At 42.3% G+C, this 14,923-nt stretch overlaps 1 protein-coding gene across 4 annotated transcripts in view; it reads right to left on the bottom strand.

Moving 5' to 3' along the window:
- Nucleotides 1-14,923, bottom strand: part of PLEKHM3 (pleckstrin homology domain containing M3) — a 198,023-nt gene that overhangs the window by 71,201 nt on the left and 111,899 nt on the right. For 3 of the 4 annotated variants that reach the window (XM_057745975.1, XM_057745974.1, XM_057745976.1), the window contains exon 6: nt 6,648-6,711. In XM_057745975.1, coding sequence (XP_057601958.1) covers nt 6,648-6,711 — 64 coding nt within the window. Of the gene's footprint in view, nt 1-3,759; nt 3,932-6,647; nt 6,712-14,923 lie in introns of all 4 variants that reach the window. The other variant, XR_009055126.1, reaches the window with a different exon arrangement.

The following is a 14,923-nucleotide window of genomic DNA, read 5'->3' as shown; positions in this document are numbered from 1 at the left end:
TCCCTCTCTCCTGCCGCCAAGATCTGAAACCCCCTGGGAGACCAAACATGAGGTGGGAACGGTTCCCACCTGCTCTCCTGAGAAATAGCGACTTTCCACTTGCCCTGCTGCCCACCTGCCAACCCTTCAAAGAGCGACATTCAGTCCCTTCCTTCACCCGGAAACACCCACATTCACTCTTTACACCCCCTCTTATTTTAAACGGCCTGATTTATCCCCCAAATAACTTACGGTCCTCTTTCTTAACTCATTCACTGGCTGGACTGACCCTGATGAAAGCCGCTAACAGAGATTTAGTGATGTTTTAATGGAGGCCTCACTCCTGTCTCGTCCCAGATTACGCTCGGGGGTTTCTGAAGGCTGTGCCAGCTGCAGGGGACACAGGCTCTGCCATGGAGCAACACAGGCGAGCTGTCACGCTTTGTTTTTCTGCTGGTTAAATCCAAATGCTCCTAATTAGTTATCCTGCCCGCTAATGCCTCGGTGGACAATGGCGTGGGGATCAGGGGTGCTGAGAGGCTATGAATACAAGTTCCTCGGGCTCCTGAGGCCGGGGGACCAGTCACTTGGTTGTGGGCACCGAGGTGCTGTGTCCCTGGGGGCTGCAGATTCAAAGACATCAGCCCCTGCGTGAACAAAGGTCATCACCTGTTACTTCTTCGGTGAAAGGGCAGCTGTGCTGGGTGCCCACTTAGGCTCAGCTTTTGTCTGCTGACTCTGAATAGCGCCCACAGGGAATAACATTCCCTGATTCTGTGTGTGCTTGGTGGGGCAGAGCCATGCAAAATAACTCACATAACTTCCTCGAAGAAGAATTCAGCCAACTATGTTTTTAAAAAGTGGCCTCAAAATGCCTTAAACGTCACCTTCTGGTGATCGTGCTCACTAGCTAGACCACACTAGAAAGTCTTCACGGTAGGGCCACCAATTCGCATTATTTCTTCAGGAGGCAATTCTGACAAACGTTTAGGCCACAAGGATGACAATTCCTGAGCTCTGTGGGTGTGGCGGACTAGAGAAAAAGCTAACTGAAAAGCCAGCTAGCAGTTCAGCAAGGTTTAAAGTTCAGAAAGTTTGCTCCGATATGTAAAAAGCGGAGATTTTATTTGGTTTTAGAATTCTGTGCATTATTTTCCAATGAAGGACTTCTAATACTGTCTGGTTTAGGGGCTTATGTTAAACTAATTTGTTTGCTCTTCCTTTAGGGGAAGAGAGTGCTAATGCGTTCAGGATAGTGCATGCATGTGTGTGTGTTCATCCACCCATCCGTCCGTCCACCGATGCACTGAACATTTACCTGCCCGGTTGCTTAGTGTAAATGCTCATTGCTTTAGCATAAAGCAAACAATTCAGACCATTCTAGGCCCCTCTAGAAAGGCAGAATGCAGCTGATTTACTCCTCTCTTTTCATGGCTCATGAGGGCTACAGGCCCTCCCCTCTGGCACCCTTCGCACTGCACATCTCTTTAGTAAGTACTCCAAATTTCAGACCCTTCCACCTTTTTTAAATATTTAAAACTTATCTATTGAAATCTATCTCCCCTCAGATATAATCCTGTGCTTTCAACTTATTAATAAGACAAATGAATTTGTGCCAAAATAATAATTTACTCTTCCCGGGTAATATACAGACATACCTCAGAGATACCATGGCTTCAGTTACAGACCACCAAGATATAGCAAATACCACCAGAAAGTGAGTCACATGAATTTTTGGTTTCCCAGTGCATGTGAAAGTTGTTTCCACTACACTGCAGTCTATTAAGTGTATAAGCATTATGTCTAAAAAAAAAGGTACATACCTTAATTAAAGAATACTTTATTGCTAAAAAATGCTGACCATTATCTGACAACACAGGGTTGCCACGAACGTTCAATTGATGAAAAACACAGTATCTGCAAAGTGCAATAAAGTGCAATAAAATGAGGTCTGCCTGTGTGTCATATTAACTAGAATTGAACTACCTTAACCAGGAGGTAGGGGCTAGTTTGAAAAGTTAGGGCCCACGGAAGGTGAACAATGGGGAAATCAGCTGCTGAGATTGCCCCACAAGAGGTGTGTGTGTGTTGGCAGGTGAGGTGGTGAGCAGTGGAGGGAGTGGGTGGGGAGAGGCTACTTTAACCAACCGCCTCACCCCTGGGATCATCCAGTATCCTTTCTCATGAATTGTGTACAAATAGAATCATTCATTGCTTAACTTACATACGTCCCAAAGGTGAGTAACACCAGAAGAGTTAGTCAGTTATATACATTTTAGGTTTTTGTCACAAGAGCACAGGTAGCCAACATTTAGAAGTCAAGTCTGACCTTTCCTTTCAGCAAGTAGAAGGAACTTTAGAAGAAGCCTCCTATCACTTACATGGTCTGAGGAATGACATATTAAACCACGGTTCTGATTTGCTTCTTAATGGCAACTAGGATCTCTTGAACGCTAACTTACACATACTAATGTATTCTACTGATAAAATGTGGGACTTTCTTATCAGTGTTAATAGAGCCAAAGGGATCTGAGTAAGGAGATGGTTTGTCACACATTCAACAGGGAGAGGGGAGAATGAATACAAAAAGCTATGCACTGAGGGTTATGGTCTTGTTTCAGTGTCCCCCTGGAGCATTTTTTTTTATTGTATTCCTGTTGTGAAGCCTTCCCATGAATTCCTGATAATGCTGGGTAGCCTGAAAATAATGAAACACAAATTCTATTCCACTTTCCCTTCTCAAAGTATCAAACTGGGAAAAGAGCTCTTAAAAGGCAGCCTCATCTCCCCATTAAAAACACGCACTGACACCTGTCCACTCATCCACGTATGCTTAGCCATTGCCTGCCAAATCCTTTCTGAGGAGCTGTTCTGTCATTTCAAAACACCACTATGCATTCAAACCTCCTGAAAGTTCATTTATAAGATTTTACCTAAAAAAAAAAGTATATTCTGTCAGATTTACATTAAAAGAGCACACACTAAATGTTTTTCTAACAATATCTACTTTGCTGAACAGAAATTCATCTGAAATTCCAAACTTAAAATGAATAACTCAAGCTGGTGTACCCCACCCCTGCCCCGCCAGCTCCTGGGCTTTGGAGAGTCTCTGCCCCTGACTTCTGTGTCCTTCCTTGGTCTTGCTACTAGGACAGGAAAAGTATTGATACTTGCTCTATCTTACATGTTATAATGCCGCCACTGATGAGGTAATGACTATGTGGGGGTCAACTACTACCTTTGCCGTGTGCTAGTAAAACCCAGTGAGCTTACTGGTGACATAAAAAGACAATTAGGGACTCGGCATAAGCTACAAGTGTTGCCAATAACTAGCAACACTGAGCCCTCACTGGCCCATGGGCAGGTGACTGCCGCTCCCACAACTACCAGAAGGAGTCCCCTGGGCTAAGCAGCGTCAGTCTGGACTATTTATTTCCCGTGTTCAAGTGTATAAAAGTAGAGACAGTGTATGCAAAGAGGCCAGTGAATTCAGATACTAAGAGGGGAAAAAACTGTCTTGAATGTAATATCAGAGGCATTAAGAGAGTTTGAAATCTTCTGCCAATTTGCTGAACTGAGTCAATCTGCTAAAACTTTTGGGATTCTTACTTATAAAAACGAAAACAGAGAGGGAGAAAGGGTTGTACATTTTTTTGGCACCAGAATTCATTTGGCATCTTTATTTAGGGTGGTATTAGTGTTTTGTGTACTACGTTATAAGATTTTTGTACATATACTTAAATTAAAAACCCCCTTTTACCATGCTTATTAAATTTTTACCTTTTTTTTTCTTTCTGGAGAGGAAGATATCTGCATTTTGTGTTTTAAATCAAAGCTAATGGGAAAACTCAAATTCACTTGAGGGAAATTTGTAGAACAGAATCGAGGCCTTCAGGAAAGATATTATTCGAGGTTAATTCTTCAGTCACTTGCTTGAGTTTCTTCCTCTCCCCTGCAAAATTTATAAACCGAAATTCATGTTTCTACAGTTATTTCATATAATAGAAGAGATGCTTTTATAGAGACCTCTATTTTAGGAGTGGGGACAGGAATCAAATGGGGGAAATAACTTACTCTAAAACTCTGGAAGCTGACTTGAAACAGGGTGACGTAGCATCCAGACAGAGCTGAAAGGGTACTGGCTGACCTGAGGCTGGCGGCTGGGTCAGGTAAGCTGGGTTTCCTGCTACCCCTGACGTGCTCTGTCACAAAGCAACAGCATTTTTTCCCCCTTCTTGTGTTCCCTTCTCTTACCTATTTGCAAGAACAGTTCGGATGCGGAAAACACGCCAGAAATTTACTCTGAAACCAAGGGAAGATGGGGCCGAGGTGCCCTCACTGATAACCTAGATGTAGACAGATCAAAAGCTAAATCCAATTTAACCCACCTCAGGCAGAAAAAGTAATTGAATTACACTTCCTCTAAATATGATAGGTTTGGGGATCTTAAAACCAGGCACAAAGAACCAGGTTAGAGTGAACCGTGCTGTAAATGGATGCGTGGATACGTGGAGCTCTGGCCGCCCCCGCCCACAGGGAGTTTGATAAGCTGTTGATTGCCTGTATCGCTGAGGCTGAAAACTGATTAAGCCGCTTGTGGGCCTCCGAGACTAATGGTCTGGCCCACCAAGAATACCACTGCCACTGAGTTAGGTAAGCTGCTTGGCATATATGGTTTGATTATTACAATGGGGGGAAAGAGAAAAGAAAAAAAGACAGCAGGGTATAGGAAAGCTTTAAAAAAGGCTTTATTATACCAAATTGCTACACTACTTTGATATCCTAAAATGAATATGGAATTACTGACTCTCTTCATCTGGTATCGAAACTCATTTTTGAAAGGCTTCCTCAAAAAGTACTCACTTTGGAGCCCGCCCTTTCTATTTTAAACCACCATTACAAGAATATACTGCTGGTGCCTTTAAACACACTTCTCCAGTGATAAAAGAGTCTGGGTCCTCAGATACTGAGATCAGGTAGAATCCTAGAAAATACATAAATGTATACTGGGTCTTGTAACTGATTCTTCCGCTTGAACACCACTGGGCACAAAACTGTACCTCTTTCCACTCCAGCCAGCAGATCACTGTTGCTTGATTACATAGCAGAGGGCAGCAGGACTGAAGGAGTGCAAATAGGTTTTAACTGGATGCACCAGTGGCAATTAAAACCCTAGTATTCTCTCAGCCCTCTCCAACTAAATGCTCTACAACTATTTCTACCATTTAAAGTAACTTGCCTACCTCTGGGGGGATAAAGAGAACACAAAACTCTTAAGTTTAAGTGAATTTTCAAGGTTTTATTTTTTAAGTCTTGAAAAAATGAGTGAAGGATCTGAATACAGATTAAACTGACCTCATTTCTTCTGGGCAAAACAACAACAAAAAAAGAACTGAATCACAGCAGTCTGAGACGTTCTGAAAGTTGTCACAATTATTATTATTATTTTTTTTTTTTTTTTGTAATTGACTCGAAAGAATCCACAATATATGGAAAAGAAAGTAATGCTTTCATGTAGTGTCTAAAAGCTTCTTAGGGAGTGAGCTGTTGATTTAAATGATTAACCAAAGCTTAACATATTCAGAACTTTGGGTTGAACAGAGAAAATGTTGGTTTTCTTCCTGGCTGCTAACCTGATCAATCATTAAAAAGATACACATACACTAATAAAAGTATAAAAAGATGATTTTAACTCTTACATGCTCTGCTGTGTTTTACTAAATTTAATGTCATCCAACTGTTTGGCTTGAACACAAGTCAAAGAGTTTAATATATTCTATGTCTTCTTCTTCCTTGTACAACTTTTTTTATTGATATAATTCACATACCATAAAATTCACTCTTTTCAAGCACACAATTCACCGGCTTTTAGTACAGCTGCAAAGTTGTGCAGCCATCACCACTAACTCCAGAACACTGTCATCAGCCTCAAAGGGAAGCTACACCATCAGCAGCCACTCCTCACCCTCCGGCTCTCGCCAGGCCCCGGTCACCACTCACCTGCTCTGTCTCTGTGGATTGGCCTATCTTGGACAGTCTAAGAAAAGTCCACATAAAATAAAAACCACAAAATATGTATTCTTTTCTATCTGGCTTCTTTCAGCATGATGTTCTCAAGGTTCATCCATGTTGCAGCATGCATCAGGATGTCATTGCTTTTTATGGCCGAATACTATTCCATTGCGTAGATATACAGCATTTTGTTTATCCATTCGTTGGCTGATGAACATTTGGGTTGCTGCCACTCTTTAGCTATTATGAATAATGCTGCTCTGAACATCCCTGTACAGGTTTCGATGTGGACATATGTTTTCAATTCCCTAGGGCCTATGCCTAGAAGTGGAATTGCTGGGTCATAGGGTAACTCTATGTGTAACTTTTTGAGGGACTGCCAAACTATTTCCCTAAGGGGCCGCACCACTTTCAGTTCCCACCAGCAGTGTATGAGAGTTGCAGTTTTTCTGTAGCCTTGCCAGCATTTCGTACTGTCCTACAATATCTTTTTATACTAAGTTTTCTTATCTCATTCTGAATAGAAAATAATTGATTATTAGGGCTTGTGAATAAAACTACTCCAATGATGGCAGAAATCAATTCCAAGACCATAATCAACAAAAACACTTGCCCAGGGAGAAAACAGAAATGAAATGGCCCCTCTATGTGCTTACCTGCTGCAGATCAGCGAGGGAATACAGGTGGATCTGTTGAAGGAGGTATTCTCTGGGGAAAATTCTGAAAACAAGGACAGAAACACAAATAAATTGTGATGCTGCCACAAAACACACTTTTTCTGATAAGTTTCAAAGTTTCATTTAAGAATCCCTTTCCACCTAATACTCCTCTTCCCCACATCCTCTGAGAAACCTGTAATAATACCTTTTTTCCAGATATTTTTCTTTCTAACACAGATACCAAAAAGGGATTAAAAGTTTGATCTTTGATTTCTGATATACTCCAAGGTGTGAGGAGTACAGTGCAGTGGTCCAGGCCTGAGGACCAGAGCTCCAGGTTTCTTGTACCAGCTGCGTCCCTAACAAGCTTTGTCATCTCAGGCAAGTCCTTAAACCCATCTAGTTTCAGATCCTTCACTGTTTAATGAAGGTGACTGAACTTGGTGTCTTAAATCTCTTTCCAGTTCTATTGGTCTATGTCTAGATGAATAGATTTTGGAGTTGAGAAAATCAATTGGAGGGGCAACCTGTGTGTCTTTGTCTAGAGGCTTCAAAGGCTTTTCATTAACTGGGATGGTGGTGCCAAACATCATTTAATGAACTATCTTCTTACATGTACAGTGATGAATTTTGGAACCCAGGTACAGATGGGAATAATGGGACAAAATATTTCAAATTGAGACTCCCTGACAAAGTCCAATATCTTGGTTGCTGTCAGCTCATAGCATCTAGATAAATGACAATGAGTAAGCAGGAAAAAAGAAAATCAATAAGGGACAAGCAAATAGGTACCAAAGCATAGATGGTTAGAAAACACCATAAACCCCCCCCCCCCCCCAAACTCATGGTGCTAGCATTTTTTCTTTGTCTTAGGATACAAGAAAATCACATAGTACCACCTAAATGAAAGAAGCCACCAACTCAATTAACATTTATGACTATCTATTATATGCCAAGCACTGTACCAGGCACTAGGAAGACAATTCTGAACGAGACAGTCCCAGTATCTGAGCATATCAGAGCATATCAAAGAGTATAAAGTCAAGCACAGGAAAGATACATAAACTGACAATTACAACACAACATGGTAACTGAAAACAAAGGTTATGCACGGGGTGCATATTTTAGATGGGTCTAGCGTGGTTGGTTCCAATCTTGGCTGTCTAGTTGAATCACTTGGGGAGCTTCTGAAAACAAAAGGGTATAAGCATGGCTAGAACCCAGGATTCAGCCTTAAAACAAAACCTCTCCTGGTGATTAGTGCAGCCAAGGTTTGGAACCACTGGCCTATCTCCTAGCTTACTGGGGAATTCATTATTCAGTCTTTCAATTAAGTATGCCTCACTGGACAAATCCTAGCGATTAAGTCCTTCATCCTTCCATTCATCTTTCTATCCATCCAATTCTGATTAAATGCAACTGTGAGCCAGCTACTGTACTAGGCCACTGAAGAAAGGGCACTGAACCAATTAGACAAAATTCATCCCCCATGGAGGTTGGGACAGGCATATTCTAGTTTGGAGCACTCCTGTTAAATATGTTAGGTTGTGAAGAAGTCTGCTGAAAATCCCTGTTTCATCCACAAGAGTGAGAACAGACCAAGTGAGAGACAAGGTCCTTATACTCTGAGGAATAAAATCCAGGTCCTGAGGCTGGGCTCCCTTCAACTCTAACGGCTTGGGGCCGCACCGATGGCAGGAAGCAGCACACAGTCCCAGCCCAGCTGGGGAGGGTGTAGGGAAAGTGCTCAATCCCTCCACGTGGGATGAAGCTTCCCTACAGAGAAGCCCCCTGTTGTAGAAGGCAGACCACGGTCCCGGGAGGGACCATGAGACAAAGCGAACTTCCATTTTCAGTAACACACAACGTGACAGACGATCAAGAGGCCTACTCCTCACAACCCCCTACAGGGTTAACAGGAAGAGAAGCATGCTTCAGGTGTGGCCCCTGACATACATCATTTCACTTAATTTTCATAACAACTCCACATGGTAAGTACAACCTCCATTTTACACAAGAGGAAACTGAGGCTCAGAGACAAAGACTAATGTGCCCAGGGTCACAAGCTGGGATTCAAGGCCAAGGGCTTCCTGACTCCAAAGGCCTATGCTTCTTCTACTTTCTGGGAGATGAGGGTGGAGGAAGGAGGGAGGTGGGTTTGAGCTGGCCATCTCACATAGCTATATAAACATCTCTCTTTCAGGTAGGTGTTTATTATTGTTTAGGCCAGTAGCAATATAGAGCCAGTGATGCTTTTTAAAGAAGAAAAGTGACCCCGATGCGCTTGGTCCTGCCCACTTCCTGAAGGCAGGTGGGAGGGTGCAGAGACTGCAGGCAGGGACAGTCCTGACCAGGTACCCAAGGGTCTATTCCAGGGTAACCACAAGGCGAAAATGAAAGGGGTGAGTGTGTAGATACAGGAGACCTTCTGGAAGAATTGACAACATTTAGAATGTGTGAAGGAGGAGAAAGGAATTGAAGGTGGCTCTGAAGTCCTGGCTTGGGTGACAGGATGGTGATGTCATTGGCCAACACAGGGCAGGCTGCAGGGGGAGGGGATAAAGCATTGAGACTTATTTGTGCTGAATATCAAGTGCTTGTGTGGAGGGTGGCACGTGTGGCCCTTGGGGATGTGGGGCTGAGTGATGGGGAAGAGCCAGGGGCACTTCTGACATCGGCACAGAGGGGACAGCTGAAGCTGTGGAAATGGAGGGAACAGACCTCGGAGGAAACTGAACAGGACGGGGGCTGAGTGTGAACAGGGGTTGTTTTCACTTTCTTTACCTTACAAAGCCTAGGATTATCTGAAGTACACTTTGATAGTCTGCAGTGTTTCTCATGCTTGAAAAATTATTTTGAAAATAACCAGGATGTTCACATGTACTTGAGTTCCCAACATTTCCTCTATTTGTGAAATGTCTGTGCCCTTACACCCTTTACACGGCTTCACCTTACCCAACCATGGTGCATTGATCAAAACTAAGAAATGAACTATCATGTAAATTAGACCTTATTCAGATTACCCAAACTGTTTCACTACTGTCCTTTTTCTGCTCAAGGATCCAATCTAGAATAGGAGATGGCATTTTATAGATTTTAAAATACATATAAGTATTTGCAAGATGACCTGAGACCCAAACATGATGTGCAGAAAAGCAAACTTAGGACGCAGTCTTTCAGTGGAGCCACTAGGGGAGCAAAATATGATAATCTAATACGGAGACAGAGGATGTTAAAGTATGGCTGGATGGGAGAAATAACCTTTTTCAGAGGCGACTGCTTCATAATGAAATCCCTTAAATAAAGTAAAACGAAAGCCATGTGGCAGCCAGAGACGGACTGAGCCAAACAAGCAGGCTGGAAAATCCCTTCAAGATGAGCTCTTCCTTTTCCATTGGTTTAGACACACGCAGGTCAGCTGGAGAAAGAGTCAGGAGGAAGGTGACTGAAATGACCTCCAGCAGGGACAAGTGCCGGGTAGCATATCATTAATGTTTTGCTACTTAGAGTTCTTCTCTAAAATCCTAAAACTTCCATGACTGAGAGTATACAGGATATGAGTTAATTACAAATTTACAAACGGAATCATACTGGTATACCTTTACTAGAGTACTACAGCCAGTCAGTTAGTTATCCAGTCAACAAACACTATGGAGTGCCTTAAGTGAGCCAGGTGTTGTGCTGAGGGCTGGAGACGGATACGTTCAATGAACATGGTTGCTGAGCAACAAAGAGAATTTCCAATTTCTCCTCTCTAGGCTGGGTCCTCTTTGCCTCCAAACACTGTTCATTATTTTTCTCAAAATAATTAACCAACTTTGGGCACAGTCATCTCTAATACTCCTTTAACGTTATTTGCAAAGTGAGCTGTGTATTTAGTGTTTCTATGTGTAAATATATGTCACATATTTATTTTCTCTTCCCCTCTGGAAAAGATACTAAGCCCCTCCAGAAGCACCGTATCTGCTGTCTCCTCTCGGGCACTCTTCAATGTCTAATACTATAATTTACAAGAGGTCAGTCCAAACGGCACAAAGAACTGGAAAATGCAATATATGCAGGAAAAATAAAGGAACTGAGCTTATTGTGTTTGGAGAAGATGTTGTGTCCAGGAGATTTACTGGTGGCCATAAAAAATACAGACTTTCAAGACAGATAATGCCAATCAGCTTTTCTTCTCCCTGAGGACAGAAACTATATCAAGAAAGCACTGAAGTCAAATATGAGAATAAATTTCCTGAGAGGGGAGACTGAGCAGCATTAAAATGTCTCTTATAAGGGTGCCTTTTAATGTAAATAAAAGAAGAAAAGCTTTGTTGCAGTTACTTAGAGGTAGGGACTTGCTCTTCTGCTTAGAGGAGGAAAGGGCTTCAGAGGCGGGGCCAGATGACCCTGTCTGTTTGTTCTTCTTTCTCGTTGCCTGCGTCGTCGACACAGACTGAACTGGCAAGACATTCTCTGAAGAGCTCCTTTTTTAAAATTCTATTTTTTAAATAAAAAAAATTTTTATACAGTTTTTAAAAGTTGCAGTCCATTTACAGTTATTATAAAATACTGGCCACATTCCCCGTGTTGTACAGACATCCTTGCAGCCCATCTCACACCCACTAGCTTGTACCTCCCACACCCCACCCTATCTTGTGTCCCCCTCCACCACTGGTAACTACTAGTTTGCTCTCTGTATCTGTGAGTCTGCTTCTTTTTTGTTATATTCACTAGTTTGTTGTATTGTTCAGATTCCACATATAAGTGATATCATACAGTATTTGTCTTTCTCTTTAGGCTGATTTCCACAGGGGAAATGTAGGGCAAATAATGACATGAAAGCCAAGCCCAGGAAAGCATGGGCAACTTCCCATCTGGGTGATGCCCAGGGCTCCCCACCGCTGTGGCTTAGGTGTACAAGGAGCTGGCCTTGTGCCTGGCCTGTCTGACAGGAGCTCTTTAGGAAATACGCTGCAGGGCAACTAAACCTGAGTGCTGCAACTACTAAGCCCACGTGCCACAACTAGAGAAGCCTGCACCCCGCAACTAGAGAGAAGCCCACAACGAAGAGTCTGCACATCGCAATGAAGACCCGGTGCAGCCAAAGGAAAAAAAAAAAGAGAGAGAGAGATGATTGACAGCAGAAGGGGGAAGAGACTGAAGAGATGGATAATTCTAAAGGTGAACTAGGTGAGAAACAGTGTGGTCCTGATGAGAATTTAAATGGTTGCCCTGGGGTTGGAGAGAAAGGGCCCACCGCAGACAGATTTCTGCAGCACTATGCACAGGTCATGAAGACTAACAGGAAGCGGAGGCCAGGAAGGAGCTTGGCATTGCTCATGGTTTTCCAGCTGGGCCAGCAGGGAAACGGAAGTTCCATCTGCTGACACAGGCAATAAGGAAGAGGAGTCACCTTTGAGGAGAAAGGGTAGTTCAGCTGTCAGGGCAGAGGTCTGGAACTGTCTGTGGAATAGCCAAGTGGAGTCATCTGTGTGAGTCCAGGGAGGAGAGCTGTGTGCCTACAGGTGAAGACATGAAAACAAGGAACAGCCTGGGACAGCACACATTAGAGCAACAGAAAAGACTGGATGCCAGCAAAACAGTACTATTGGAGGAATGGCTGCAGGAAGAAAGCTGGGAAGGAACAGTTTGATAGGAGAAAAAGAAAACAGCCAGCAACCAGGAAGCCAAGGAAGGAGAGAAGTTCAAGGACGAGGAGGGTCAATGGCATCAGAGGCAGAGGAGAGGTCAAATAATCCAAGGAAGACTCTCACAAGGCCTGAAAAGTGCCTGCTGGGCTTGGCAAAGAGGAATTCATTAGTGACCTCGGACAGGACAGTATCCGGGAGAAAGAGGGACGCCAGACTGCGGAGGGGTGAAGGACCGTGGATTATTCTTTTAAGAAACTAACTTTAAAGGAGAGAAACTGGGCCATAGCTACAGAAGGATGCAGGGCTAAGAAAGGATTCTTTTCTTAGAGATGGGAGCCACTTGGGCATATCTATATGCTGAAATGAAGAAGCTCGTACAGAGGCAGAAGCTGCAGATAGAAAAGTGAGGAAAGTGACAGAGCCTGAGCCTGGAAAGGCCTAGAGGAAATGGGATGTGGACCCTGCTAGGAGCTCTTTCACATACACATTTGCCTGTGTGACACTGCATGTACATACACACACACTCTGCGTTTTCTTAATTGAAATGCTTCAAGTTTCTACTAAAATGTTATGTAAAAGGTAATTACTAATTTCTCCAATGTTCCTTCCAAACTTCAACATATTAGGAACAGAAAGCTACAAATTAACTGAAGGTTGTCTGACGTGGCAAATCTTTGGTAAATGGCCTCTTTTTTTTGTTTCTGGTGAGGAGGCTGTGTTTAGGGTTTTCTATGCAGTAAGTGACCTCACTGTACTACAGGCCAACCATGAGGACAGCCCTGCTCATGCCAGTGCAACTTCTTCTGGTTGGCCCTGACAGCAGAGCCAGAGAACAAATGTGATAAGGAGAGTCAACTCCATACTTCACTCACCCATCAAGGGAGACTGCATAGCTGGCAGGTGGCACTGTCAAGTTCTCTGATACCAAAGAACAGGGAAGAAACTTGCTAAAAGATCATGAAAACCAACCAGCACAACTATTTCTAGTGCCAACATTTTCTATTTTATCACCTTCAGAATTTCCTGACATACTGAGAAGGTAACTTAGGCTTCATTTATAGATTGTTCCAATGAGAGAGGTGAGAAAAGATGAAAATTAAAAGGGAGAAAGGTCATATAGGATTCAGATCTCTTACATTATCAGCTGGTACTTGGGGTTAAAAATGCAGAAATAATGGCCTATGAAATCAAAGGCAGTAGTCCATGTAAAACAGGTAGGGGGTCCTCTTCTATTTTGTACCAGGACTGAGTCAAATACATCAAGAATCATTTAACCTGACTAATTTCTGAGGACTTCAACTCAGTTCCCACCAAGCCCTGATGCTCATGAGAGAAAAGGGATTAAGCCAGGCTCTGAAGTAGGCACACCCTTTGCAGGATTTTGGTAGATTTAGTAACATTACCATTTCCTTGAAGCTCAGTTCTTTGAGCTGCATAACTGGCATGAAAAAACCCAATGATTAAAATGAAAAAAAGTTCGTAATGAAAATATCTCAGCACATGTAATAGATAGGCTTTAAAGAAAAGACTCATCTCCCTCCCTTCCCGTGTGTCTCTGTCCATCTCTCTGTCTCTTTATCTCTCTCTCTCTCACATACACATATACACACAAAATTAAAAAAGATAACACCAAAGGAAAACCTCCAATTCTGATTCTAAATCATAAGGATCTAGAGGAAGAATATGGGTAGAAGTGCATAAGGAATAATTTAGAAAGGAAAACCATTTATTTACGAAGTATTACTGTTTTCCAAGAATACGTGCCTCAGGTTAGGTAATTTGTACAGAATTGAGAGGGCTGTGGTATATTTCCTTTGGAGGGCACACACACCCACACTGAAATCAGCAAAAAGCACTGTGAAGCATCCCTACGGAGATGCAATTTGGTGTTTTTGATATGAGCTGCAAACGCTTCCTGAAACAGTTACATTAGACTGGATGTGGACAGGACTCACATGTCCAACCATGCTCCCAGCTAATGGAAAAACAATTTAAAATCAAAGGCAGATATTGCGATAGCAAACCATGTGGAAGAAACAAGCTTCAATCATTTCTCTAGATATACCTCATCTTGCTAATCTCATTGGCTGAAAAAGTGGCAAGATTGCATCAGATATTATATCTTGGCAGACAGGTATGGGAAATAAGGGTCTCTTTTACCGGCTCATTCAGAAATTGTGCTCAGGTTTCTTAGCAACAATCTAAAGCCTGGAGCAGAAATACTTGGGAAGTAATTTGGATTGTGGTTATTCTGGGGTCTGATTATAAAAGTAACATACTATATCACATGATAGATCCTAGCTCAAATTCTTATGCTATTCAAAGTTTCCAAGAACATAACACTTTTCCTGCCATGAATTTATTTTTTTGTTGTCTCCTAGAAAATGATTTTAGATAATTTGTAGATTTCATTTAATCTTAGAATAAGATACGATCACTTTTTAACTTTCTGAAGGACTTCTTGGTAAATAAAAGAGTACATGTACATTATAGTAAAATTAATATATAACTTGCTAGAGGTTCTTTTCCAAAGTTTATGAATCTGCTTAGTTTTGAATGACACTTTTGCAGATAGTCTATAGCTCCTTTTTAGAGTGTTGATATCAGCATATATTATCTATATATGTAATTTGCTGA

Source organism: Hippopotamus amphibius, chromosome 8 (genome assembly GCF_030028045.1).
Source record: "Hippopotamus amphibius kiboko isolate mHipAmp2 chromosome 8, mHipAmp2.hap2, whole genome shotgun sequence".
Classification (NCBI taxonomy): domain Eukaryota; kingdom Metazoa; phylum Chordata; class Mammalia; order Artiodactyla; family Hippopotamidae; genus Hippopotamus; species Hippopotamus amphibius.
This window is presented reverse-complemented; position numbering and strand designations above follow the sequence as displayed.